Source organism: Anolis carolinensis, chromosome 1 (genome assembly GCF_035594765.1).
Source record: "Anolis carolinensis isolate JA03-04 chromosome 1, rAnoCar3.1.pri, whole genome shotgun sequence".
NCBI lineage: Eukaryota > Metazoa > Chordata > Lepidosauria > Squamata > Dactyloidae > Anolis > Anolis carolinensis.
In genome coordinates this window covers 331656160-331684013 of record NC_085841.1, presented here as the reverse complement: position 1 = coordinate 331684013, position 27854 = coordinate 331656160, and the positions used below count along the sequence as shown (strand labels likewise).

Sequence of the window (27854 nt, the reverse complement as noted above, 5' to 3'; positions counted from 1 at the left end):
GCACGCATCGGGCAAGGGAGGAGGCGGGAAAGGCACGCACCTTTCCCTCCTCCCTTGCACCGCACACTGCCACGGGGGCCGGATAAATGGCTTTGATGGGCCACATGTGGCCCCCGGGCCTTAGTTTGGGGACCCCTGCTTTAGTGTTTGCATGTCAAATCTCATGCTTAGATGCAGGAAGGAAATTATGAAGTGCTGTACTTTGAGATTCTTGACTGCAAGATAGGTATTAAAGAACTAAATCCCACTGTTAGTCCCAACGAGAATAGACCCACTGCATCAAGATATTAAGGGCCCCTTGGTGGCACAGCAGGTTAAACCGCTGAGCTGCTGAACTTGCTGACTGAAAGGTTGGCGGTTCAAATCCGGGGCGTGGGGTGAGCTCCCACTGTTAGGTCCAGCTTCTGCCAACCTAGCAGTTCGAAAACATGTAAATGTGAGTAGATCAACAGGTACCACTCCAGCGGGAAGGTAACGGCACTCCATGCAGTCATGCTGGCCACATGACCTAGGAGGGGTCTACTGACAATGCGGGCTCTTTGACTTAGAAATGGAGAGGAGCACCACTCCCCAGAGTCAGACATGACTAGACTTAATGTCAGGTGAAACTCTTACTTTTTTATCAAGATATTGCGCAAGGAACCAGTGTGGGTGAGTGAGGGGTTTGAGTGTTGAACCATGACTCTTGGAGGAGGAGAATAGGATCCCTGCTCAGCCATGGAAACCCACTTTGTGACCCTGGGCACTTTTCAGAAAAAGGTAAAAAAGGGTTTCCCCTGATGTTAAGTCCAGTCATGTTTGACTCTGAGGGTTGGTGCTCATCTCCATTTCTAAGCCGAAGAGCCGGCGTTGTCCATAGACACCTCCAAGGTCATGTGGCCAGCATGACTGCATGGGGTGCTGTTACCTTAAGAAAAAGGCAATGAACACATTTTGCCAGGACAACCCTGTGACAAGCCCACCTTAGAGCAGGCATGGGCAAACTTCGTCCCTCCAAGTGTTTTGGACTTCAATCCCCACAATTTCTAACAGCCTACTATAGGAATTGAAGTTAAAGTCCAAAACACCTGGCGGGCCAAAGTTTGCCCATGCCTGCCTTAGAGTCATCATAAAGTGGAAACAGCAAGGATCAATGGAAACTTGAGAGATCAACATTGAAATAGAGCCACAAAGATTCATTAGTGGACTAATGCCAAATCCAATATCAGTCCAATAATGGAATTCTGTTGGATTCAGCCTCTAAGGGTGCATCTACACTGCAGAATCAATGTACTTTGAGACCTCTTTAACTGACCTGGCTCAATGCTATGCAGTTGTGGGAGTTGTAATTGTCCAGGGTATTTTGCCCTCCCTGCCAATGAATCAATATACTATATAGCTATGAAAATGGTGTCAAACTGCATTGATTCAACAGCATAGATGCACCTTTAGGCTGGATCGACACTGTCATATAATTAAATTTCTGAATCCAGATTATCCGATTTGAACTGGTTTATATGAGTCTACACTAGGCATGGGTAAACTTTGGACTACCAGCTGTTAGGAATTGTGAGAGTTGATACATTTTAATATATTGGGTTTATGGTTCCCATCTGCTTGATCAGGTTGTGTAAGTGTTATTTATTGCTATATAATTGTATTGTTTTACCTTGTTTAATAATGTGTTATTATGTTGTTATGTAATGTATGTGTGGTTTTTATGATTGGAAACCACCCTGAGTCCCATCCAGGAGATAGGGCGGTATATAAATAAATAAATTATTATTATTATTATTATTATTATTATTATTATTATTATTATTATTATTATTATTAAGGACCAAAATACCTGGAGGACTGAAGTTTGCCAATGCCTGGTGTAGATTCATATACTCCAGTTCAAATAAAATAATTTGGGTTGCTGGGAGTTTTCTGGGCGGTATAGCCATGTTTCAGGAGCATTCTTTCATGATGTTTTGCCTGCATCTATGGCAGGCATCCTCAGAGGTTGTGAGGTTTGTTGGAAAGTAGTCAAGTAGGGTTTATCTATCTGTGGAAGGCCCAGGGTGGGAGAAAGAACTCTTGTCTGTTTGCGGCAGGTGGGAATATTTCAATTGGCCACTTTGATTAGTATTGAATAGCCTTTAAGCTTCAAGGTCTGGCTGCTTCCTGCCTGGGGGAATCCTTTGTTGGGAGGTGTGAGGTGGCCCAGATTGATTCATGTCTGGAATTCCTCTGTTTTCAGAGTGTTGTTCTTTTTTTTTTTTACTGTCCTGATTTTAGAGTTTTTAAAATATTGGTAGCCAGCTTTTGTACATTTTCATGGTTTCCTCCTTTCTGTTGAAATTGTCCACCTGCTTCTTGTGGATTTCAATGGCTTCTCTGTGTAGTTTGGCACGGTGGTTGTGAGAGTGGTCCAGCATTTCGGTGTCCTCAGATAAGATGCTGTGTCCAGGTTGGCTCATCCAGTGCTTGCTCTGCTATGGAAAACTCACAACAACCCAGTGATTCCGGCCATGAAAGCCTTGGACAACACAGATCATCTGGATTCAGATTATATGGTAGTGGAGATGGGGGCCTGAGTTTCTTGCGCAGCAGAAAGCAAGCTGTCATCCCCAATAATATAACATCCTTCCAAATATATTTCGACAGGGCTGTCAGTTCCCCTCTTAACCTTCTCCAAACCTATCCAAACTCCCTCCGCCGCTCATCACAAACCTATTTTTTTCTACAAAGAAGAAAAAAACAGTCACTTTGAAAGTGTTGTCGAAGGCTTTCATGGCCGGGATCACAGGGTTGTTGTATGTTTTCCGGGCTGTATGGCCATGTTCTAGGAGTATTCTGTTCTATGGCAGGCATCCTCAGAGGTTGTGAGGCATGGAGAAACTAAGCAAGGAAGGTTTATAGATATATCTGTGGAAAGTCCAGGGTGAGAGAGAGAGAGAGAGAAAAAAACCTCTTTGTCAGTTGGAGTCCAGTGTGAATGTTGTCACTTTGAAACGTTGCACACCACAAAAATGACCTGAGGATGAAGGGAACTCCTCTTGACGTTTCCCCCCAATGCAGCTTTGTTTCGCCGCGCAAACTTAGCCCGAGGCGGGCACAAACGCGCGCGTTGAGACAAAAAAATAACCCCGAAACAAAACTCTCCCAACTGCGTCTTGTGGGGAGGCTGCTTCCCGAGGGAAGGGTCTGTCTCTTTAAGGGCTCCAAGGGCTGGAAGCCGGGAAGGGAAGAGCGAGGCGCCGGGCTCCTTGCGCCTTGCCCGGGGGAGCCGAGGGCAGAGCTCGCTCGCTCGCTCACTCATTCACTCACTCACTCACACCTGGGGCTGGCAGGCAGGCGGGAGGAGCGGCCGGCCTCTCTTCGGACTGAGATTCTCTTTCCTCTCTCAGCCAAAGGAGCCCCAAGGATCCTTTGGCCGCTTCTAATAGGGATGTGAGCAACAAAGTCCAGCGCAGAGGAGAAGCCCAAAGCAGCGGCAGCAGCAGCAGCGCCCTTGCCTCCCTTGCCTCCCAGGATCGGGTCCACCTGCTGCTCCTCCGCCTCTGGGAGCCCCTGGCCTCTCTCTTCCTCCCTTTTCCTCAGGAAGCAAACATGGAGAGCGGGGCACTTTCCAGCGCCCAGCAGCAGTTGATCCGAGCCAGCTGGCAAAAAGTGAGCGCCAACCCTTTGGAGCACGGCATGGTCCTCTTTAGCAGGTAAGGCAGGGGCGGGGGGGGGGGTGCTCAAAGGGGACCCCCCCCCCACCCAAAAAAAAACTCTGGAGGAAAGCCATCTAGAGCCCACTCTCGACCTGGCCGCACTTGGAAGACCCTGTCCCCTTCTGGGCATCCTGAGGTGGACAACCTGAGACATGTCCACAGAAGAAGGTTTGGAAACCAAGCCCTGTGAGCCGCTGGGTATGTTTAGACTGGGGAATAGAAGGTTCATGCCCCTTCCGCACTGCCCCTATATCCCAGGATCTGGTCCCAGATTTTCTGGTAGTGTAGCTCCAGCTCCTGCCAACCTAGCAGTTCGAAAACATGCCAATGTGAGTAGATCAATTGGTAGCGCTCCAACGGGAAGGTAACGGCGGTCCATGCAGTCATGCCGGCCACATGACTTTGGAAGTGTCTACGGACAACGCCGGCTCTTCAGCTTAGAAATGGAGATGAGCACCAACCCCCAAAGTCAGACATGACTGGACTTAACGCCAGGGAAACCTTTACCTTTTAGACTCACATAATCTAGTCCAAATCAGATAATCTGGGATCAGATCCTGGTATATAAACAGCGTAGAAGGAGCCTCAGAGGGACAGCATAGCCATGTTTCAATATTTGAAAAGATGTCACATCAGGGGTGGGTTAGGGGTTCCCTCCCTGAAAACGTTCAAGATTTTTCAAAAAAATCTAGTTTACTCATGAAATTAAACTGATTAACCAAATCCCCATGAGTGTCCACCGAAGTTTATCCACAGAGCCTGATTCCTAAATTATTTTGTGTTTCGGAACTACTCTTCATGATTTGCTAAAAAAGCATGGTAGTGGAGATGGAGCCCCCAGATGGCGTAATGGACTAAGTGACTTGAAGGTTGGGTTGCTGACCTGAAAGCTGCCAGGTTCGAATCCGACCCGGGGGGAGTGTGGATGAGCTCCCTCTTTTTGATGCTCTGGAGACCAGGACATGGAGCAATGGATTCAAGTGGCAGGAAAAGAGGTTCCACCTAAACATTAGGAAGAACTAATGAGAGCTGTTTGTCAGTGGATAAGCTGTTTTGGAGCATCATGGAATCTCCTTCTCTGGAGGTTTTACAACAGAGGCTGGATGGCCATCTGACAGGAGTGCTTTGATTGTGTGTTCCTGCATGACAGGAGAGTGCTCCTTGGGTTTTCTTCCAACCGCATGATTCTATATTGGAATGGTGAGGGATGCCCTCTCATTCCATCATCTCCTCCCCAAAAGCGGATGATTCAAAATCTCTCCACAGTCAAGAGCCTTTTTCAGTTCTCTCTGCAGCCATCCCGGGACAAGCCACTTGGAATCTGTCTCTGTGACCCTGGCACCCCATCCATCTTGTCCACTCACTCAGCCTCTTTCTGTCTGACAAACAAACCTGGTCCATCTCTCAAATCTCCTCTGTCTCCTCCTTGCATCTACATCAGGCATGGGCAAACTTCAGCCTGCCAGGCATTTTGGACTTCAACTCCCACAATTCCTAACAGCCTAACAGTGATTAGATCAATAGGTACCACTCTGGTGGGAAGGTAACGGCGCTCCATGCAGTCATGCCGGCCACATGACCTTGGAGGTGTCTACGGACAACGCTGGCTCTTTGGCTTAGAAATGAAGATGAGCACCAACCTCCAGAGTAGGACACGACTAGACTTAATGTCAGGGGAAAACCCTTATCTACCTATGGACAAAGATGGATGTAGTGCTTCATTAACTACAAGCTGCCCTTCTCCCATTTCCTTTAATATACTGGCAGCCCTAAAGGCTAATGTGGACACATTGTTAGAACTTCCAGCAGGAAGATCTAAGCTTGAATCAGTGGTCTAGTCTGTGCATTGGTGTTATGATGATGCATTTGTCATGCTAGCTCTTGTAGCCATGAAAAACCCAAAATGTAGGTAGCTGTGTTAACTCATATCAGTTATGCAGTTCTAAAAGTTTCCTTCACTATCAGAAGTAGATGACACAGGACTCTTAAATTTCCCACCCAAACTAAGCCACTCCAAAATGTTTTGCATTACAGTAGAGCAGCTCAATAATGGAATACAGCTGCTGGGGAACAAAAACAAAAACATTTGAGTCACCGTAGGGATTGCTTCTAATTTCAAATAGAACAAGGATATTTGAAGGATGACAGATGTCATCATCATCCCTGCCAATCAAAAAGCCATTTCTGTTTAATCCTGATTCCTCTGACTCCATTTATTTATTTATTTATTTATTTACATCATTTATATTCCACCCTTCTCACCCCGAAGGGGACTCAGGGCGGATCACATTACACATATTAGGCAAACATTCAATGCCTTTTTAACACAGGACAAAGACAAACAAACATAGCTCCGAGCAGGCCTCGAACTTATGACCTCCTGGTCAGTGACTCATTGCTCTCCCGTCTGCGCCATGGCTTTGCTTGCTGTGTTTGGGTTTGAGCTGAGGGGCTGGGTTCTTTCAGTTGAAAGTCTGGTTGCTTATAAGTGAGCAGGGTACTGTTAGCTGTTGCTTGGTTACATCTAAAGTCAGCCCTTCACATTTGCAGATTAAACTTTTCTGGATTTGAATATTCATGGATTTGATTAAAATGTTCTCTCTATCAATCTCTAGGACAGTGGTGGCTAACCTTTCAGAGATCGAGTGCCGAAATCACACTACAAAACCAGCTGTAAGGTGAAGGGGGGGGGGGGCGGGGAGGTGGCCTATGTGTCAGGAGAGAGGGCACTGTGTGCTCCTTCTGGCATGCATGCCATAGGTTCACTACCACTGCTCTAGGGTTTCCAGTGCAACTCTGTGGTCACTCTGGAGGAACTAGAGGTTCCTAGAGAGCAGACCTTTAAGTCCTCCAGAGTGACTCAATGGGTAACTTCTTTCAATCACACTGGAGGACCTAGAGATTCCTATAGAAAACAGCTCTCTAGGAATCTCTGGGTCATCCAGTGCAATTCTGTAATCAGCATCCACTGGATATTGATCATGGAGTTGTGCTGAAGGGCCTAGAAACTCTTAGAGAGATAAAAAAAATCTGCAGTTTCTTTATTCCCAGTTTTTCATATTCACAAGGATTCTGTGTTCCTGATTCTAGCAAATGTGTACGGCTGGCTGTACTTTGTTTCTTGTGTCATGCATGCCAAGATTTAGTTCCTGCTTCTCTCCCATCAAACCGAAGATGGAATCTACAAATAAGTCTACACTAAGTGATCCATCTCTGTTTGTTGTTGGGAATCATAGAAGACCAGATGTGCCCTGTCCATCCAAAACAGAATATACAAGCCACACAGCAAAGATCAGTGCCATCCTTGCTGCAAGCAGGAATGATTGCTCCGGCCTGATTAGCTTGGGTCTCCCACAGTTTCCTGTAACAAAACACTCTGGGAGACAGTGCCAAATGTGAAGAAAAGTCCAAACATGAAGCACAGAGAATTTTAACATTTCCGTAGAACGTCTTATTAACAAGTCTTTTTTTGCCCAAGTACCCTTCCGTAGTAGCTTTTGCTGTAAACATCATTTCAGAGAAAGACACTTGGAAATTAAAGACAAGTTAAAAATTTCAAGCAAAGTAGTGATAACATGATCAAAATGAGAATGCCATGTTACTCAGAAGCTAGAATTATAATATCAGGAAAAGGTAGTTAAAAGCTGGTGGCGTAGTGGGTTAAAGCCTCGTGACTTGAAGGTTGGGTTGCTGACCTGAAGACTGCCAGGTTCGAATCCCACCCAGGGAGAACGCGGATGAGCTCCCTCTATTAGCTCCAGCTCCATGTGGGGATATGAGAGAAGCCTCCCACAAAGGATGGTAAAAACATCAAAACATCCGGGCGTCCCCTGGGCAACGTCCTTGCAGACGGCGAATTCTCTCACTCCAGAAGTGACTCAAGTTGCTCCTGACATGAAACAAACAAACAAACAAAAAAAAAACCAGCACTACAAAGGAGGCAACCAATTAAAACATATAATTTATTATAAGATATAACTCAATAGAACTGGAATTAGTTGAGGTTGTTAAGAATGGGAAGACCCCGTGATGTTATCTTTACAGTACAAGGGGGAGGGGGAAAACAACCATGGGGCTTTCCCAGTGGTTATTTATATCAGAACTAATGGGGTAGATAACATTTCCACAAAAGCACAAAAGATTAGGATCCTTCACAGGAATACTACAGCACCATCTATATTCTTAGGCATATACTGTAAGAGATAGTAAGAAATCCTGTTAGTGATTTGTGAAGATGTGTGACAGGACCCCAACAAGAGTGCCTAATGCACATTGGTGCCAAGTTCTCATCGTCAGTGTGTCCAATGTGCATCAGGACCGATACAATACACACAGCAGTCCCATTTCACATTGGGTCTGTTGTGCAGCCATCACTTTGCCGACCCTCTTGTGTTGAAACATAACAGCAGCTCTCTATTGGATGCAAGTGTTCTAAAACTTCCCAATTCTAATTCTCATACATGTAAACACACTTACAAAGACATACTGTATCTAGTCATGTATAAGTCGACCTCATGTATAAATTGTGGGCAAGTTTTGAGGCCAAAATTTGGGATTTTGATGTGACCCATAGATAAGACAAGAGTCATTCTGTAGAGAGGGGAAAGCATCAATACCCCATTGGAGGGAGGGGGGAGCCATTCTTATGCTGCCACTATTTCCCCATTCAAAAAGGCCAGAAGCAGTGCCAAAGCAGAGAGAGTAGAAGGAGGCAGTGTTTCTTTTATATTCTCTTTGACTTTCACCCTCTACTCAGAGAAGGAGATGGCTTTTTTGATCAACCCATTGATAAGTTGATCCAATTTTTGGAGGTTGATTTTCTTCACTAATATTTCTGTACTTATATATGATAACCAGAACCCCAGCCTGGTTCTGGTTATCAAATCTAATAATTGGGCGGAACCACAGGTGCTATCTAGTCCAACCCTCTAAAGAACACCTGAAAGATGCCCATGTAACCTCCTTTAAAAGACCGCCAAAGAAGTCTCCACCACCTTCTGAAATTCCACCATCAAATCGCTCTTCAGTCAAGAAGTTCTTTCTAAATTTTAGGTGGAATCATAATTTGAATCTATTGGTTCATGTTCTAGTCTCTCAAACAGCAGATAACAAGCTTGTTCCATCTTCTACATGCCATCCCTTTTGATATTTAGAAATGGCTCTCATGTCACCTATCATTCTTCTTTTCTCCAAAGTAAATATAACCAGATTCCTAAGTTGTTCCCTAAGTCTTGGTTTTCAGATCCTTCAATATCTTGGTCACTCTTCTTTGGAAACTTTCCAATTTTCCAGTCATAACTACCTTAACTATTATAACTATTATAACAACCTTAACTCTGAATTTCATGAGTTCTAAAGAGTTCAATAGAGAATCAAGATGCAGCGGGAGAAAAATAATGATAAGCAGATATGCCTGAATATACCTGAATATGCCTGAAGGTAGAAAATGTCAAATGTCTTGTATCTTTGGAATAAGATGCATAGAATTTCTCTTTCTGGAATCTGGATGCTTTACATTTAAATGTAAGTGCTTAGCTTCTTTAAATCACACTCAGTATTAGAGTACACATATTGCTCTAAGTGTCAATTTCAGTTTGTTCCTCATACATGAGGAGTCTCTTAAAAAGAAATGGCAAGAAACATTAACTTGAGAGAAGAACTCACATAAAACTAGAATAGGCAACATAATTCACCTGCAGATGATTGGATTTCAGATTACTTCATACTTTGCCACTATAGCCTATTGTGAGGTATGATCAGAATTGCATCCAGTGATGTGGGAAGATCAAACGCTCTCCATTCTGAAAATTAAACAAGGCATGTCCCTTGTGCATAGAAATGAGGACATTTCTTTAAGGAAAAGGATATTTTGGCACTCATAGAATCATAGAGTTGGAAGAGTCCTTGTGATCCATCTAGTCCAACCCCCTGCCAAGAAAATCAAATTCAAAGCACCCCTGACAAGTGGCGCAGGCTGGAGAGCAAGCCAGCTGAATCCAGCTGCAATGAATCACTCTGACCAGGAGGTCATGAGTTCGAGGCCCGCTCGGAGCCTATGTTTGTCTTGTCTTTGTTCTATGTTAAAAGGCAATGAATGTTTGCCTATATGTGTAATGTAATCCGCCCTGAGTCCCCTTTGGGGTGAGAAGGGCGGAATATAAATGCTGTAAATAAAATCCAGCCTCTGCTTAAAAGCCTCTAAAGAAGGAGCCTCTCTCACACTCTAGGGCAGAGAGTTCCACTACTGAACAGCTCTCACAGTGAGGAAGTTCTTCCCAATGTTCAGGTGGAATCTCCTTTCCTATCATTTGAGGCCATTGTTCCACGTCCTAGTCTTCAGGGCAGCAGAAAACAAGCTTTCTCCCTCCTCCCTATGACTTCCCCTCACATATTTATGCATGACCATCATGTCTCCTTTCAGCCTTCTCTTCTGTAGGCTAAATATGCCCAGTTCTTTAAGCCTCTCCTCGTAAGGCTTTTTCTCCAGGCCCTTGATCATTTTAGTCGCCCTCCTCTGGACACATTCCAGCTTGTCATTTTCAGTTCCTTGAGGTATCACTGGGAGATAAGAAATAATGAGAATGCCATTGACCTAATGAAACATGCCATTGCATTAGCATTAAGGAGTTACAGCTATCTCATTCAGCTTGAAGGTACATAGTTAAGGGTTATGAAGATCAAATTAGGCGATAATGATTGTAGTTGTAAGGGCCCGGATCCAATTCAAGACTACTTGCTTTTAAAAGAAGTAATCAATCATGTTCAGTCTATTTCAATATGTATGCGTGTATGTGTGAGGAAGGAAGAAGGGAGAGAAAAAGAGAGAAGAAATTAGTCTTTTGGCATCTTATTTTAATTTAATTGAGTTTAATCTTTCATGGGCCACAGCCCATTTCTTCCGATGCAAACTGATCTTTTGTCTTTCCCTTTTGATAATACTATTGAAGCCATAACTGCTGGAACTGAGCCTGTAGAACTTGTAGAACTTCTTGTACAAAGTTCTTCATGTAGCAATCTGCCTTTAAAACAGAGATGGTGAAGCATATAGCAAAGGGAGCTTGGCGGCTTTTGGTTTCGACCTTGGAAAAATTACTTTTTTGGTGTACCACATTCAGAATCTCCCAGTTGGGATATTTGAATTGCTCTAAAAATGTTTCCAAGCTTCATCTATATTCCCTCTCATCTCTCTAGTTGTGAAGATATGCTTTCCTTTAACTCTGGGAGCAGCTCCGCAGTCCTCTCCCATGTGCTCAGCTCTGCAGAGTGTATCAGAGCGGCTTCCTAATTGCTTGTGACAGAGCCATTGCCAGAGCTGGGGCCAGGCCTGGCCCTGGGGGAGAGACTCAATTAATTCCGGGATCAGTCCCAGGGCAGAGGAAATGGTGCATGCGAGAGAACAGCTAAATGGCCAGTGCTTTCTGTTAACCCTGGAGCCAGGGAGGAGGCAGATGGGACAGACTTCAAGAGTCTCTAGAAAGCTGTAAATTGCTTTTAATTTCGAACTTTAATTCCCTGGTCAGTAAAGGAGTTTCAAGCGAGAAGAGATATTTTTCAGTCCTTATTTAAGTTTATGATTATTTCATAGATTTTAACAACCCTGACTTTGGGAATGCAGCAATGTATGCCTATATAACCTAAAGGCACCAGCTCTTGTCTGATTGTAGAAGCTAAGCAAGATCTGAGCTGGATGGTACTTGGCAGAGTCATTGCCAGGAAAAAACAAAATGCTCCAGTTTTGATTGATAGGAAATCAATAACAAACCTTTTGTGAATAATCTCACCAAGTAGTAGACCCTATAATTGGGTCAGTCGGTTTCAAGTCATACAACAAAAACCACCTCTAGTTCCATTGCATGGGTTTTCATTGTATAGAGGAAAGAACCAATGGGAAATTAGACTGATTTGCCTAATATGGATTCAGAAGAATGGGTGGAAGATTTTCAGGTTAGACAGAGACATACAAAACTGCCTTTCCAAAAGGTCTGCTGAGCCCAGAATTTAACAGCTGTCAAGGACTTGGGGACTGATGCATACCTCCATTTTCAGCTCTCAAATTTTGGAAGAAATTTTGCTGCTTTTTAATGTTCTCATATCCATTATAACAAAACTTCAATTTGAGTGATTCGACAGATATACTCCATCAAGAATTCATTGCCTCCCCCTTTTCTTGATGGCAGTTATTGGGTTAGGAGGAGTGTTTATAGTTGACATTTGCGGGGTCCTTATAGCCTATCCCTCTGGCTCTTTTTCCCCCTTGTCACTGATGTTATTGCCTCCCTGCTCCCTGATAAGAACATAAGAACCCTTCTGCTGGACTAGAGCTATGCTCCCAACATGGCCAAACAGATGTTTTCAGGACACTTGTCAGAGGGACATGAATAAAGTTACACACCCTCACATCAAATATATGAGAAGTGATTAGAACAAGGGGAAAGAACAACAGTCTCTAACTTGCCCTCTTTTGGGTCAGGTTGAGCGAATGGAAGGCGAGTTTAAGAGGCTGCCCCATTCTGATCCATTTGTTTATTGTTAACTGCTATTAAAATGGACTTCTACTCATGGCAACCCAATGAATGCAGTTACTCTATCATCAACAGCCCCATTCCCTCCAGTCACCCCATCACAAAAAGCCCTGCTTAGGTCTTGCAAACTGAAGACCATGACTTCCTCCATTGAGTCTATTCACACTCCTCTAGAGATGATAGTTGTGAACGAACAGACCAAGAAGGGCTGTCTTTCTGAAGTTAGGATGAATACTGACATATCCAAGAGAAAGACATTTCCTTTTCAGATTGATTGATTTGATGGATGTCTTGGATCTACTAGGTAGACTTATCCAGAAGAAGCTTGGATGTTTCATTGACTCAAGGGAGAGCGATTATTGAGATAAGAGCAATTATCAATGTTTTGTGGAACACCTTCAAACCAAACTAAATGACAAGTTGATGTCTTGTATTTCAGGCTTTTTGATCTGAACCCTGATCTCTTGCCCCTTTTCCAGTACAACTGCAAGAAATTCTCTACTCCTCAGGAGTGTCTCTCATCACCTGAATTTTTGGAACACATAAGAAAGGTGAGAGGTATAAAGAAACTTGCCTGATAATTGTATGGAATTATATACACATTGCAACTCAGTTGGTGAAGTCTGCTTTAGCAGTTATTGCATATTTGGGATGTGAACTTGGAGACTAAGGGGGCATCTGTACTACAGAATTGATACAATTTGACCCCACTTTAACTGTGATGGAATCATAGGATTTATAATTTGGTGAAGCATCAGCACTCTTTGGCAGAGAAGATGAAAGGTAATTAATCTCTCATGGTTCCATAGCATTGTGTCACAGAGGTTAAAGTGGTGCTAAACTGCATTACTTCTATAGTGTAGATGCACCCCAAGATTCAAATCCACACAAACTCACAATGTTCTATGAGTAGTTTTAAGCCATCTATTCTGTCAAACCGATATATTTAATAGGGTTGCTGTAAGGATAAAATGGATGCACAATGAACAGATGCTAGATCAGGAGTGGCTGGCAGTTCTCTGGGTAACTTGCAGTGGGTCAGAAAGGTGTGTACTGACTGAAAAATTTGGTTAGAAGTCTGCAATCAAGTGTGGTGTTTTCTAATAATCTAGTCTTATTAAAGATTTTAGGGACTTGTTTACATGCATATGCATGGTTTTAAATTGTTGTGAACTCTTAAGCTGTTGCAATGTATTGTCTTGTTTTTAATTTAAACAAGATAAGAACATATAATTATTGTAATTTACTTATATTGTATAATCTGTACATTTCCTTGATACCTTACAATGAAAGGCAGACTATGAACATTTCCATACATAAATAATAGATGATTAAATTGCATTTGGAACTGAACTGCCACAACCCAGATCTGAAGCTGAAATCAAGGTTCAAAAATCTGAAGTTTAGTGTTTCCCATTGATCGGAATTGAGACTGCAGTTAAGAAATCAGAAGAACGCTGGAACCTGGAAGAGCAGCTATGAAGGAAGTAAACAAGATCCTGAAGTGTAAAGATACATCACTGAATACTGAAGCTAGGATAATTCATGCCATTGTATTTGTCTATTTCTATGTAGGGGCCCCTGGTGGCACAGTGCATTAAAGTGCTGAGCTGCTGAACTTGCGGACCAAAAGGTGCCAGGTTCAAATCCCGGGAGCGGAATGAGTGTCCGCTGTTAGCCCCAGCTCCTGCCAACCTAGCAGTTCGAAAACATGCCAATGTGAGTAGATCAATAGGTACTGCTCCGGCGGGAAGGTAACGGCGCTCCATGCAGTCATGTTGGCCACATGACCTTGGGGGTGTCTACGGACAACGCCAGCTCTTCGGCTTAGAAATGGAGATGAGCACCAACCCCCAGAGTCAGTCATGACTGGACTTAACAGGGGAAAACCTTTACCTTTTTATGTATGGCTATAAAAGGTGGAGAGTGAAAAAAAGTTGATAGGAAGAAAACCAACCAGCCTATTTGAGATGTGATGATGGAGTAGAGTTCTGCAGATACCGTGGACTGGTAAAACCAATCAGTCCTGATCTCTTTATAGAAACCAGGATGATTACATTTGGAGTTATCATACTTTGGCCATATCAAGAGAAGACATAACTCACCAGAAAATGCTATAATGCTTGGTGGAGGACAGTAGGAAAGGAAAAGATTGAGCCTACCCAGATCGAAAGACTCAATCAAGGAAGCCACAGACCTGAGTCTACAAGGCCTCAGCTGGGCTGTTGATAGTAGAGTGACTTGGTGGTCTCCCATTTGTAGGGACACATAAGTTGAAATCAGCTTGAAGGTAGTTAACAGCAACAACAAGTACAACAAAGCGATATTGGAAATACCAAAATAGCTATAACATTTTTTGATCATTATCAATACCCCATGGGATAGAACTATGCCTGCCAAAATATTTGTTTTTATATGCTACTTGCATCTGGAGTTCCATGTTTTTAAAAAATGAACTGCCAAGAACTTTTTTCTTGGCAGAATTGGAAGAAATTTGTTGGAAAAGTTGCCTCATCTTAGGGATGCATGGCTGCCAAGTTTCAAATCAATAGGTGGAGAGACTTTTTTGTACAATAACAGCCTTTTTATTTGGATAGTATCCAAAAAGGGTGTGTTTCTCCCTGTGGACTATTGTTCTGAAAATGACAGACAGCCTAGAGGTGCTATTGAGAAACAAACCTGTAAAATTTCAGAAGGATGTGCAACAGTTCATTGTACAAAGGAAGTCCTCAATTTATTTGATAGGGAGAGGTGAGTCACTTCCCTACTTCCCCTCCTGTGTTTCATGAGAACAATGTGTATGGAAATGGTATACACCTTATACATCTCCTTAGGCATGAAACTGACCAAACGACAGAAGAATGGGTGTAGTGCTTGAGGAGTTACATAACTTACAACAAGTTTTGGATTCTCTTCCTCCCCCCCCCCCCCCCCCCCAAAAAAAAAAAAGTGAAGCAAAATGGTAGTGGAAAAAATGCTATCAACTCCTTTTTTGTCCCATCTCATTTTATGAGTAAGCCGCTCAAGGAAGACACAGACAACAGAACATCCTAAATTAAAACATCACATAATTTTTCTTCATCATCCAGTATCTCTCTAGTGACAACTGAGAAACAAACTGGAATCACATTTTTTCTACCAATTTCTAGCAATTGGACAAGTTCTCTCCCACAAGAATGTGGCCCAAAATGGGCTCGTTACTCATACAGCCTCTCTCCTCACTCCATCCTGGGAGTTTTTACACAAATGAAGTCTTAAAGATGTTATTTGTGTTGGGTTGGGGAGCCCCCTCTTTTTAAAGGCTGGATGTCACATAAGGTGGGGTTCAGTTTGACAAGGAGGCTGGGCTCCTTTTGGGAAGTACCTCAACTGGTCTAACAGGACCTGCTTTGTCTTGGCTTCATCTGGTTCTGATGTACATAAATCCCAACTGTTTAACAATAAGATTACTCCCACAGTCCTAAATTACATTTTGAAAATAGGAGAGGCTGAGCTAATTGGTTATAGATTTCTGTTTTGGAAGATCAATGGCTCTGTTCAGAGCTAGTACTTAGGACAAAATCCTGGGTTCAGTTTTTTTTAAAGAATTGTATGAGTCTGTTCATTGTATCCCATTCTGGTGAAAAGTATAGAGTAGATTATACAAACCTGAAATCTTCACATCCTGATGTGTACCATCAAAACTATTTAAAGGATGTCTGGAACTTTTACAAAAGCTCAAAGAGTCTAAGACCCAATTAAGTCTGAACTTTTACTAGCAAGTACAATGACAAAACTGGGCTATTGGACTTCGTACTTGCCATTCTTTTATTGCGTCAGAAGTGAGTTGAGAACATACTGCTAGCCACTTCTGGTGTGAGAGAATCAGCCATCTACAAAGACGTTGCCCAGGGGACGCCCAGATGTGTTACCATCCTGCTGGGAGGTTACTCTCATGTCCCCGCATAGCTAGGCTGACAGACGGGAGCTCACCCCGTCTCATGGATTTGAACCTTCAACCTTCAGGTCAACAGTTCAGCCAGCAGAAGGGTTTAACCCATTGCGTCACCACGGCCTCTTGTACCTGCCATGAGACAAGATGATTCATTGTAAAAGATGGTATGGGTGTTCAAGTCACCTGTTGACTTATGGTGACCCCATGAGTTTTATAGGGTATTTTTCGGCAAGGAATGCAAAAGAGGCTTTGCTAGCTTCTTCTTCTGAAATATAGCACCTGGTATTCATTGATGGTCCTCCATCCAAGTAGTAATGAGGGGTCAGCTTCCAAGTCCAAATGGAATCTGAAGCCTTTAGTGTGTTTAGGCCCTCATTGTCTTTCAAAAAAGTTGAATGCGGTAGAAAAAGAGAAATGACTCAATCATGGAAGCCACATCCCTGATCTTGTAGGATCTGAGCAGGGCTATTAAGAGCAGAGTGTCTTGAAGGCTTACAGTAATCAATTAAGTGTACTTGCTGGCCAAGTGGTGTCAGCTGCCATATATTCTAACTATGTGAATTACTGGCACAAATGCTTTTGTTTAAAGGTTTCTCTAAAATTACCTGTGGGTAAAGTGAATCTGTGAATATATATAGAACTTAATCCTGATTTTTTAAAAATGTGCAGATAATGCATTTTATGTGCAGTAGCCCCTGGTAGCGCAGTGTGTTAAAGTTCTGAGCTGCTGAACTTGCAGACCGAAAGGTCGCAGGTTCGAATCCGGGGAACGGAGTGAGCACCTGCTGTTAGCTTCAGCTTCTACCAACCTAGCAGTTCGAAAACATGCCAATGTGATTAGATCAATAGGTACCACTCCAGCAGGAAGGTAACGGTGTTCCATGCAGTCATGCCGGCCACATGACCTTGGAGGTGTCTATGAACAACGCTGGCTCTTCGGCTTAGAAATGGAGATGAGCACCAACCCCCAGAGTCAGACACAACTGGACTTAATGTCAGGGGAAACCTTTACCTTTACTTAATGTATTTTAGAAAAAGAAAAACCTAATTCTATTTTTTTTTACCAGAAACAGCTATAATTTCATTTAAATAATTAAATCCATGCCACAGCTTAATAGAAGCAAGCAGGAAGAAAAAGTAGAGACTTATTCTGGGGATAGGTTAAAAAAGGTCCAAACTTGGAAGCCTGCAGCATTGTTGGAAGTCTTTCTTTTTGGCTGATTTTTAGCTTATCAATTGGCTGGTTTTCGTTTGATGCCTTCTGTTGCTTATGATTAGCACTGGTGATGTTTATTTCTCTGGTCTGAAATTATTAAATTATGTTTTAATTTTGACAGATATCTTTTTGAGCAATAGTGCATTGCAAAAATTTAGTGTCTGCATCTTTTTTATTTCATCTTATTGTAAGCCATCTTAAGTCTTTTAAAGGTGAGCACAGGAGAACGGTGGGATATATATTTCATAATTAAAAGTATTTTGTAAAAGTACAATCATTATGTCCTCATTACCCTGAGAAGTAATGCATTAAAAACAGCATTGTTACCATCCATGTTGTGACACAGATTGCCCTGTTTTGAAAGCCACCATTGGTAGCTCATTTGCAAGGGGATAAAAGGGTGTTCCACACCTCCACAACATGTACCATCCATTGGAAGTGTGTCTTGGGATTACTCTTTAACACATTTATTTCTCTACATGTAAGAAGTAATAACTATGACCATATCTGATGGCCTCCATGTCAGGTGTGTGATTAATCTGCTTTAAATTTTATTCCAATTTAAGGTGCTGTTCAAGGTGTTGGATCATACCCCACAAATAAGTCTAGAACCTTGGACAGCTCAATTAGAGTATGAAATAAAGTCAGAGGAGATTCACTGGCTCTCCAACATGGAAACTATTGGCTACTCTTGGTACTTGCAATTTTTTTTGATAATTCCCAAAGGACTAGCATGATTTTGAAAGGTATTTTGAGTTGATCCTCCAGTCTCCCTCAATAGAATAAGGAATGGGGAGGCAGGAAAGGTCAGATCTATTGAGTGAGCCTGTCACTGCTGCCTGGCAGCATTTGTTACATCTCTCTTCTTAACAGTAGAATCAGTTCTATTATTGATGTTCATTCCTCACCCCCACTCCAAAACATACTCTGGGAGAGTCTTGGGCCAGCGTACTTTGAGGCAAAGCATACTGGAGCTGTGCTTTCTATCTCATTCCATTATCTGAAGGATCATACCTTCCTATGTGAATCTGGCAATGTTTTGAGATTTTTTTCGGAGGCCTTCCTCTCTCTGTCCCACCATAATCATAGGTATATATGTGGCTGTTCCCAGGCTCTGGAATTCCCTTTCTAGAGAGGTTAGATTGGTACCCTCCTGGCTATGCTTTCCTAAGCAGGCAAAGACTCTTTTGTTTCAACAAGGCTTTTAGGAGCATGATGTTGCAGTCTGAGCACCGGAGTACAACTCTGAAGACCAGGATTTGAATCCCTGCTTAGTCATGAACAGGCTTCCTCTCAAGTCACGCCCTCTCAGCATCAGAGGAAAGCAATGGCAAACCTCTGCTGAAAAAGTCTCGCTGAACAACCTTGAAAACAACTTGAAGGCACACAACAGCAACAGGCACAGCAACCACTATAACAACGCCATTGAGGGTTGACTGCCCAGGGGGAAGGATTCATCCTGTGCTGCATTTGTATTTGCTGTTCTCTTTTTTAAAACAATAGTTTAATTATATTTTTACCTTTTGTACAATTGCATTTTTATTAACTTTTGTAACCTTAGACTGGGATAATTCTGTAATGATGATGAAATATGGAGGCTCTGATTTTAGCTGCCAGGCTCAGAAATAGTGATAGATCTTTCACTATTGTTGATAAAGTCCTCTAAAGTTTATTGTAGTATTGACTTAGCAGCGGGTCCCTAGTTGTTTTGTCCTACAACTCCCAGAAATCCTAGCCAGTTTATCAGCTGTTAGGATTTCTGGGAGTTGAAGGCCAAAACACCTGGGGACCCACAGGTTGAGAACCACTGACCTACATGATAAATTGTGACTGTGGTATTGCACAGGAGTCATAATTAAGAATCTGTACATGTATTGGCCATCAGCAATCAACTATAGCTTCCCAACATGTCTACAGGCTGGAAACAGAAGCACTTCTGATCAGCTGGCATGGTGACCTATGTATGGATACCAGGCTTTTTTCTGACCCAAAGATGCTTTCTGTATTGAGAATGCTTTACAACTGATGGAAGTTTTAGATGGTAGAACTGTGGCAATACACTTTTAAATACAATTTCTTTCAAATTTGTTTTTCCTGCTATTGAATTTTTGGGCTTAAGGGGACACAAACCTTCTATGTTCTGCAGTGAGTATTTGCAGAAGGCTTTTAAATAAAAAGGGTACTGTTCTGTTTTCTAACAGGGAATATTACATTCTTCTTATTTATTTTTCCCTTTTAGGTAATGTCAGTAATAGATGCAGCTGTAACTCACATGGAAAATTTGCATTGTCTGGCAGAATACCTTGCCAACCTGGGTAAGAAACATCAGGCAGTTGGTGTGAAGCTTGAGTACTTTTCGGTAAGCTGCCTCTGAAGATATATTTGCTGCATTCTTGGTTATCTTTCTCTTTGTTCAGTTTGCATAACTCCATTTTACTTGTTTCATGTAAATGGAAATAAATGTTTGAATCTGCAAAATGTGCTATATGTAGACAATGAAATACCGGTACTCAGATTTGAGAAAATGCCCACATCTATGTGTGAAATGTGTGAATACACCAAACTCCAAGTTTGAAACATTAGCTTTTGGGACAAAGCTGTCCAAATACCTGAACAGCATGGTTACCGGTCATGTTTGCTAAGGAATTTGGGGTGTTATTAAAAGCTAACTTTTTCAAATGCTCAAGTGAGCATTGACAATCATTTACATGTTGATTATTGACATTTACTACTGCATGCCTGAAAAAAATATAGAATAAAATATACTTTTTGTTTTTGGAGATTCCCATAGTTCATCTGCCATTTTTTGTTTTTCATATGTGAAAGTGAAAGTTCATCATCTTTTGGATACTTGGATATTCACATGCCATGTCCCTGTTACTTTCCTAGCAAATACAAACCCTCTCAAACTGGGAAAACTTCCCCACCCAGTGTTGTCTAGATTTCTAGCTACAGCGCCCATCATCCCCGGCCTTTGGCCATGCTGATTAAAGCTGATAGAAAATGTAGCATCTGGGTTGTGAAAGGGATGGTTCTTGGGAGAATGGAGGGAGTCTGTCTAGCTTGTGGTTTCAAGATGTTAGGTGCACAGACAGCCAAACTGCATATTAAATGTATAGTTAAGTATACATTTTTGGTCAAGACCGCAGCCATGGAAAAGGGATGGCAATGTGAATTTGGAACCTGTGGTATGAGCAGAGGTAGTTATCCTTTTGCTCTTGACTTCCAAAAAAAAAAACTCCTCTAATCAAGGATGGCTTTCCACATAGGATAAGGGGCAGGGTATGTGCATGCGTGTGTGTGTGTATTGTTGGTGCTATGGCCTGAGAGCTTGCATTGCTTTCACATAATCTTCATTATTTAAATACCATAAAAAGACCAGATCCCATTTGATCCTGGAAGCTAAATAAGGTCATTCCTTGGTTAGTACTTGGTTGGGAGATCTCCAATAAATAACAGGTGCTGTAGGCTATATTTCAAAGGATGGAACTGGCAAAACCATCTCTGTGTATTCTTTGTCTAAGAAAACCCATTGAAATTGATGGGGTCATCATAAATTATTTAATGGTTAATATTTTGATTAATTTTTATTTATTTATTTATTTTTCAAACTTATATGCCGCCACTCCCCTAGGGCTCAGAGCGGCTTACAAGAACCGATCTTGATGATCTTGATTTTGATTAAAATACCTGTTGCCCAAAAATAGTCAAACTGAGACAGCTCCTTTGCTCACATCTCCATGAAAAAAACAAAACCAAACAAACAAAAGCCAAAGAGAAAGTGAGAGAGGTCAGTGCAGGGCAAACAGCTTTTTTAAATCAACTATAGAAGGAATCATAATTGAAAATTCAACTGCCATTCTTGGTTTTACATCCTGCATCTTTTATTTTTGCATTTTAATTGGTAAACTGCCGTGAGAAGATTGGTGGTTAGTAATGCCGGATTGGGACCATGATGTGCCTGTTGATATATGCCCTCAAATTGTTTTCAGCTTATGGCAACCCTGAGGTGACTCTTTGGGTTTCTTGGCAAAATTGTTCAGGGGGAGTTTGTCACTGCCTTCTTCTGAGGCTGTGATTTGCCCAGAGTCACCTAGTGCATTTCATGACTGAGTGGAAGTTCTAACTTTGGTCTCCAGAGTCATTGTCTAATGCTCAAACATTACACCATACCGTTTAGTCTTAACTTTAAAGGAGATGTCCAGAATGTGAACCCTGTTTGCACAATGGGTTCAGCACCTTGGATAGCTCTTTCCTACTGACATTTGGAAGGAAGAGGGGCTGACCAAGGGCAAGATGGATGAATGGTATCCTTGAAAAGACTGCCTTAACCTTGAAGGAGCTGACGGTGGCGATGTCTGACAGGAAACTCTGGCATGGGCTGGTCCATGAGGTCACAAAGAGTTGGAAGCGACTGAACGAATAAACAACAAACTGACATTTCAGCTGCAAGTAACCCTAATTTTGGCCTTAACCCAAGGGTTCAGTCTCCAGATGTAGAAAACTAATCTTCCCCCTGGTTTAGATTACTTCAGGGGTGTCCAGCTCATTTTCTTCAAGGCCACATCATCCTTATGGTTGCCTTCAATGGGCCATTGAATCCATGGGTGGAGAATTGGTGGATATAGAGGTCCAACTATAGTTGTTTCACATAGTGGTCAGTGCTCTTTAGTTTTTACTCAGTTTGGATGTTATTGAACAACAACTCTTATCACTTTTGATTATCCACCAAGTGGTCTGGGGATAATGGGGATTGCAACCCAACAGCACTTGTGGCCTCGAGGTTGGGGAAAGATTAAAGTCAGACATCATACCCACAAGCCTTGTGTCTAAATTCAAACCACAATATCCTGACTAAATCGAATAAACTGCAGCCTTCCAGATGTTACTGCATTCAACTCCCATCAGCTCTAGTCATGCTGTCTACTGATGAGGAATATAGAAGTTGTACTCCAGCATTTGGAGGGCCATATAAATGACATGGAGGGTTGAATTTGGCCCATGAGCCTTGAGTTTGACATATGTGGATTACCTATTTATTTATTGGATTTCTACATTGGGATGAGATCCAAGGCAAGATGAATAAATCAGCCTTGTTTCTGCCTGTTGAATACTGATGCTGCTGTCTCCCTTTTGATTTTCAGACGGTGGGGGAGTCTTTGCTGTTCATGCTGGAACAATGCCATGGCCCAGCTTTCAACATGAATGTACGTGAGGCCTGGACCAAGCTGTACAGTACTGTGGTGGAAACCATGGCTTGTGGCTGGGACGTTCCTGGGAAGGTGGAATAAAGCAGCGGCTGAGATGCTTGAAGACTCTGGCTGTTCTGGATCAGGGACAGCTTTGAAGAGAGAGCACACCTGCCTTTCCAGCTCCGTGTATTTCAGAGTAATCTCTTTCTCTCAACAGCTTATATCTCTTGTGTTTTCTTTTGCATTTCCCATGTCTCGTGAAAAACATGACAGTGCTCCCAAATTCCTCTACATATTGGTTTGCAGAGGGCAGGAGAGAGCCAGTTTGGAATTGCATTTTGAAGAGAAGCAGAGAGTGATGTAGCTTCCCTTCCAAAAAGGCTCATTACAGGTTTTTATTCGCTATTTTCAATGAATAGTTAGAAGTATCTCCTAGGACAGAAAGGTTATTGCACCAGCTATTCCATTAAAGGAAGAAAGCCTGAGGTTGTAACAGTGAAGTGAGCCAATAGAGTGTGCATTTCTTTGGGATTATCCAAGCGGTATAGCTTTTATTCCTTTAAAACAAAAACAAAAAAAACCCTCAGACATAACTAAGCCTTCTCTTAGTTCATCTGAGTTTAAGGTGGTTGTGTTTTTAATAAACTTTCCCACAAAATACAACTTGGAAAGCCAGTAGAGCTGTCAGTTTCCTGTGTGTGAAAACAAAATCTTGTCATGAAATTTGTGACAGATGTAGCATTGGTCTTGGAAAGAGCATCCAGAATTCATTCTGGTTTCAAGCCAAAGAGAGCTGGTAGCATAAAATCCATTTCTGGGCAGTTGCCATTTCTTTTGAAGCATTTTAAAACAGCCTGCTGGGTGTTCAGCAGAATCCTCTTAGCTTTTATTTTTTTTAATATTTTGAATGTTAATTAAATGCAAACTTCTTAGCTCTTGTTATTGTTGTTGATGAGCAAGGGACAGGAATGGTGAAGCTCTTCACATATTGACTTCCAACTCTCCGTAGGCCAAACTGAAGCTGATATTGTGAAGGGTGCTGTGTGCTGTACATCACCTTTATCTGGAGGGCCCCAAAATCCCCCCAAAAGCATTAGAGAATCTAAGCCATTTTGTTAACTTTTGATGTTTGTAAACAAGTTAGTTCAATCAAGATTCCACTTTGAGAGGAAGGTGACATATACATTCAATAAAATAAACAATCAGTTTCCTTACCCTGTCAAGTGCATTGGACTACAATTTCTGCTATCCTGTCAGTCATGTTGGTTGATAGGAGTTGCAGCTGACATCTTTACAGGATTCCATGAGGGGTAGGGTTCATTTGAGGTCCCCGTCTTTTACTTGTTTTCACTGCAGGACCAGGTCCATCATAGAAAAATTCTGGGTACGACTGTGTAGGAAGGCAAAGGGTATGTCATGCCCTGGGGCCAGGTCTAGATAAGGCAGAAAATTGTCCATGATAGTGAAAAGGATTTTGAGGGTCCTTTTATCATTAATATATGTGGTTGACCTTGGAAAGCTGGTTTGGTTTCAGATAGTTCCAGATAGATCAAAAGTGATACAACGGGTGAACCAGCTTTGTCTTGGACCACAACACACTTTTACATGTGCTTTTATGTACCATTAATAGGCTGATTAATCAGTCCTGTAGGATGATAATTTTGTCATTATATCTGATATGTGAAACTGTTTAATCTTGTGGACTAAGTAGGGGTGGAACTTCCAGACCAAGTGGAAGCAGCTGCCGATCCAGAATCATATATTTCCTTTATGTGTAAGGAACAACTGTTTTTATGTGTCAAAAAATCAGCTGAGCAATCTTTTCATGTTTTGTTTATGTACTGTTGTATTAAAGTGTCCTTGTGGGAGAGATAATACACATTTTTCCCAAGGAAATTGTTTCGTGCTGAGATTTTTGTCATGCCCATAAACTCCAGATGGTTTAGGGACAGTTACTTTGAAATATGTCCGTATTTCCACCAAAAAAAAAAAAAAAAGATGTGTGTGTGTGTGTGTGTTTGGGGGGGGGGGCATCCTAGCAGAGCAAGGATGTCTATAGTTTAAACATAGATTGGTTTTACGATGCTAGTTTTATAATAAAGAATTCAAATCATGCTCCAGACCTCAGTTTTGGGTTGTTTTCTAATATAGCCTTACTACAAAATATCCCTTTTATTGAAGAAATTGGATGTGAATCTAGTTTACAAGAGTATTCAGAATCTGGAAGAGTTTTCAAAGTGTCATATTTTTGGCTTCTGGTAATGTAGACACATGGTAATGATGTTTATCAGAATCTGGAAAACTGATTTTTTTGGACTATCCCACTCCCGACAATCCTGCTGAGAGATTTTGAGAGATGGAGTTTTAAGGAAGTAACTTCCTCAAAGTCATGATCTTACTGTGATACCATCAGAGCAAAATAAATTAACAAAAACCAGGGAACTGGTAGAACAGAATCCTTTCAGTCTTTGGGACTGTATTAGTACCAAATCTGATGGAAATGAAGAAGTTGTACATACTAGTTTCAGTCCCTACATGACAACTTCTTTCTTTCTTTCCATCCAACCTCCTCCCTACACAAATATCCTTCTATTTATTTTTATATATCCCACTACTTTGAAGAGTCATAGAGTGGCATGTATGTAGCGTACTGGAGGGAAGGAATTGTGAGGCCCTCCAGATGTTGTTAAGTGCATCTCCAAGCATTCTTCACCATTAACTTTGTTGACTAAGGCTACTGGGAGGCAGAGCCTAAACATGTGGATAGCCACATTTTTCCAATCCCCATAGTACCTCAACCCACTCTGTGGCCAGGTTTCAATGGGATGGTTTCACTGATTGAACACCATTGGCATAACTGGGATGGTGGGTGATCCCCTATCTCTACTCAGAACTCCCCCATATAAGTCAGACTTAGAGTCAGAACCATGAATGCAACTGTTCAGTGCCTTGTGTGAAGGGACAAGGAGAACTATTATAACAATGAATGCTAAAAAATAGAGGACAACAAAAAAAGGAAGAACAGATTTCTTCCACAAGATCTGAGAAATTAAAGGAAATTTTAAACCAAGGGTGAGGATGCTTTATGACCAGCAGGGAAACACATTACACAAATGAGTAGAAATAAAAAATATATACACGAGATGGAAGGATGACAAAGTCATTCAAAGAGAAAACACGAAGACATATCTCCAATCTCAAAAAGTGAATTGGAAGGAGCGCTAGGAGTATTTGGGAGAAACAAATTACCAAAATAGGCAGCATACCAATAAACTGAGGTTGTCATATTTTGGCCATATCATGAGAAGATTTGATTCACTAGAAAAGACAATAATGCCTGAATAGGTAGAAGACAGCAGGAAAAGAGGAAGGCTGTATTTCAGGTGGATAATCAATCAAGGAAGCTACGGCTCTGGGTCTGCAAGACCTGAGCAGGGCAATTGATGATAGGGGCACTTATTTATGTTTTTTGAAGTTGGTAGACTGAGTCCAAGCACATGGCCCTCATCACACTTGAACATTTATCCACTTTAAATCCAGTTTCTGCCTCTTGCAGAATTCTGGGGTTTGTCATTTGGTGAGGCCTAGGACCTGTCTGGCTGAGCTGTTTAAAGTCCCCTCTCTAAAGTGGATTTAAAGTGGATTCAAACTCAACTGTAATGAAGCCCTAGGTCCACAGCATATCATGACAGAGATTCGAGTGCAGAAGCACATTAAACCATTCTATCATAATTTGGGGCTGGTCTAGGTGAATAGAGGAAGATTCTGCTTTGACTTGGATTGATGTCAGTAGAATTTAATTTCCTTACTGAAATATAGGCTTTGACCCTCCTCTTCCATTCCTCTCACTACCTAAACAAAGTCCTTGGTTCCACCAAGTAGCTTCTGCTCTTAAATATGTTTGTTCATTAGCTCTTTCCTACAGTCTTGCATTACAGTAATAATTCTTGCAGAAACAAACTGGCTTTGTGAGAGCTCTGATTTCCATAGTAACTGAAGCAGGTTGTGCCAAGGCAGACATTGCCGACAACAGGAGCAGTAGGTAGTCCCTTCTTTATTGCTTGAGAGTGGCAGGGACTCGATTTCTAGGTGGGAGCAAGGCAAATGAGGAGATGAATATCAGTTATTATGTGGACCAGTGAACTACTTATGAAAGCAAACGGCTATTCTCACTGCAAGACCTTTGAGCAGAAAATATGCAGAAAACAAAGGATAAAGAATACTAGGGTTGTATAGCATAAATCTCCACATATGTTGTTTGTGCTACACAACCTGTGCAGTGAAATGTTGTGTAACTGAATATAGACCTGGATGCCAATTTTACAGGATAGATGGACCAAGATACATGGACCCAGAACGTGCATCCACATGAATCAGAGCATCACATTGCAACTCTGCTTCCATGAGTTGAAACTGAAGGACACTGTGCACCAGATAAATCACTGAATCACAGAGTTGGGACTTCAAGAAAAGTCTAGTCTAACCTCACCTCCCCCCACCATGCTGGAATAAACAACTAAAGCACTTCTGATAGAAGACTATCCAATATTTGTTTAGAGGATCAACAATTTAAAGTCTTGTCAATGATGAAGTTCTTACTATTAGGACATTCTGCCTAACATTTAATTCAAATCTTTTTTTCTTCAAATTTGAATCTATTGGTTCATGTCAATGATCAACTAATTCCAGAAAGGAATTTATGTCTGTGCAAGACACTGACAGGATTCCAACTGTGTTCATCTTCCATTGTCCACCAATGTGGTCATGAAGACAACCTGGAGCCATCAAGATGTTGTGAACGAAGCTCCTTATGATCCCCGATCATTGGCATTGTTGGCTAGACTGATGGGAAAGCGAATCCCTGAACTTGGTGCTTTGTTATGTTGTGTTTTTGCAGACCTTTCTATGGTGTTTATAGGTTGTTGCTTTAGAAAACATATCACTCAACATGGATAATACCTCAAGGTTGCTCAGTTCCACTGTACCCCCCCTGCTCTGAATTGGTGGTGGCTCAACTTTGTTATCTGCTGTCAAGTCAATTTGATTTTTTGGTGACTATGGCTAAGAGACTTCTAAGCAATCCTGTTGTTAGATCTTGAAACTCAGTGCTGCGGGTTACATGTATCTGTAACATGGCCTTCCTCTTTCCCTACCGCCCTCAACTTCACCAAACATTATCTTTTCCAGTAGTTTCATGATATGTCCAAAGCACAATAGCCTCATAGTAGTTTGGCATCTAATAAGATACCAGGTATGATTTTTTTCCCCTTGGGCCAATTTATTTGTCTTTTTGAAAGTAACTATTTC

At 41.9% G+C, this 27854-nt stretch overlaps 1 protein-coding gene across 1 annotated transcript; it reads left to right on the top strand.

Moving 5' to 3' along the window:
* The first annotated feature begins 3070 nt into the window (after positions 1 to 3070).
* Positions 3071 to 24667, top strand: ngb (neuroglobin). The gene is made up of 4 exons (XM_003214432.4): positions 3071 to 3680; positions 12645 to 12756; positions 19595 to 19714; positions 22500 to 24667. The coding sequence occupies exons 1-4, from the start codon at positions 3577 to 3579 to the stop codon at positions 22644 to 22646; spliced, it is 483 nt and encodes a 160-aa protein (XP_003214480.1). The 5' UTR covers positions 3071 to 3576; the 3' UTR covers positions 22647 to 24667.
* Positions 24668 to 27854: the final 3187 nt, after the last annotated feature.

Coding starts and splice junctions, on each gene's coding strand:
- ngb (XM_003214432.4), top strand. CDS start 3,577: ATGGAGAGCGGGGCACTTTCCAGCGCCCAGCAGCAGTTGATCCGAGCC. Junction 3,681..12,644: donor GGCATGGTCCTCTTTAGCAG/GTAAGGCAGGGG, acceptor CTTGTATTTCAG/GCTTTTTGATCTGAACCCTG. Junction 19,715..22,499: donor TGAAGCTTGAGTACTTTTCG/GTAAGCTGCCTC, acceptor TTTGATTTTCAG/ACGGTGGGGGAGTCTTTGCT.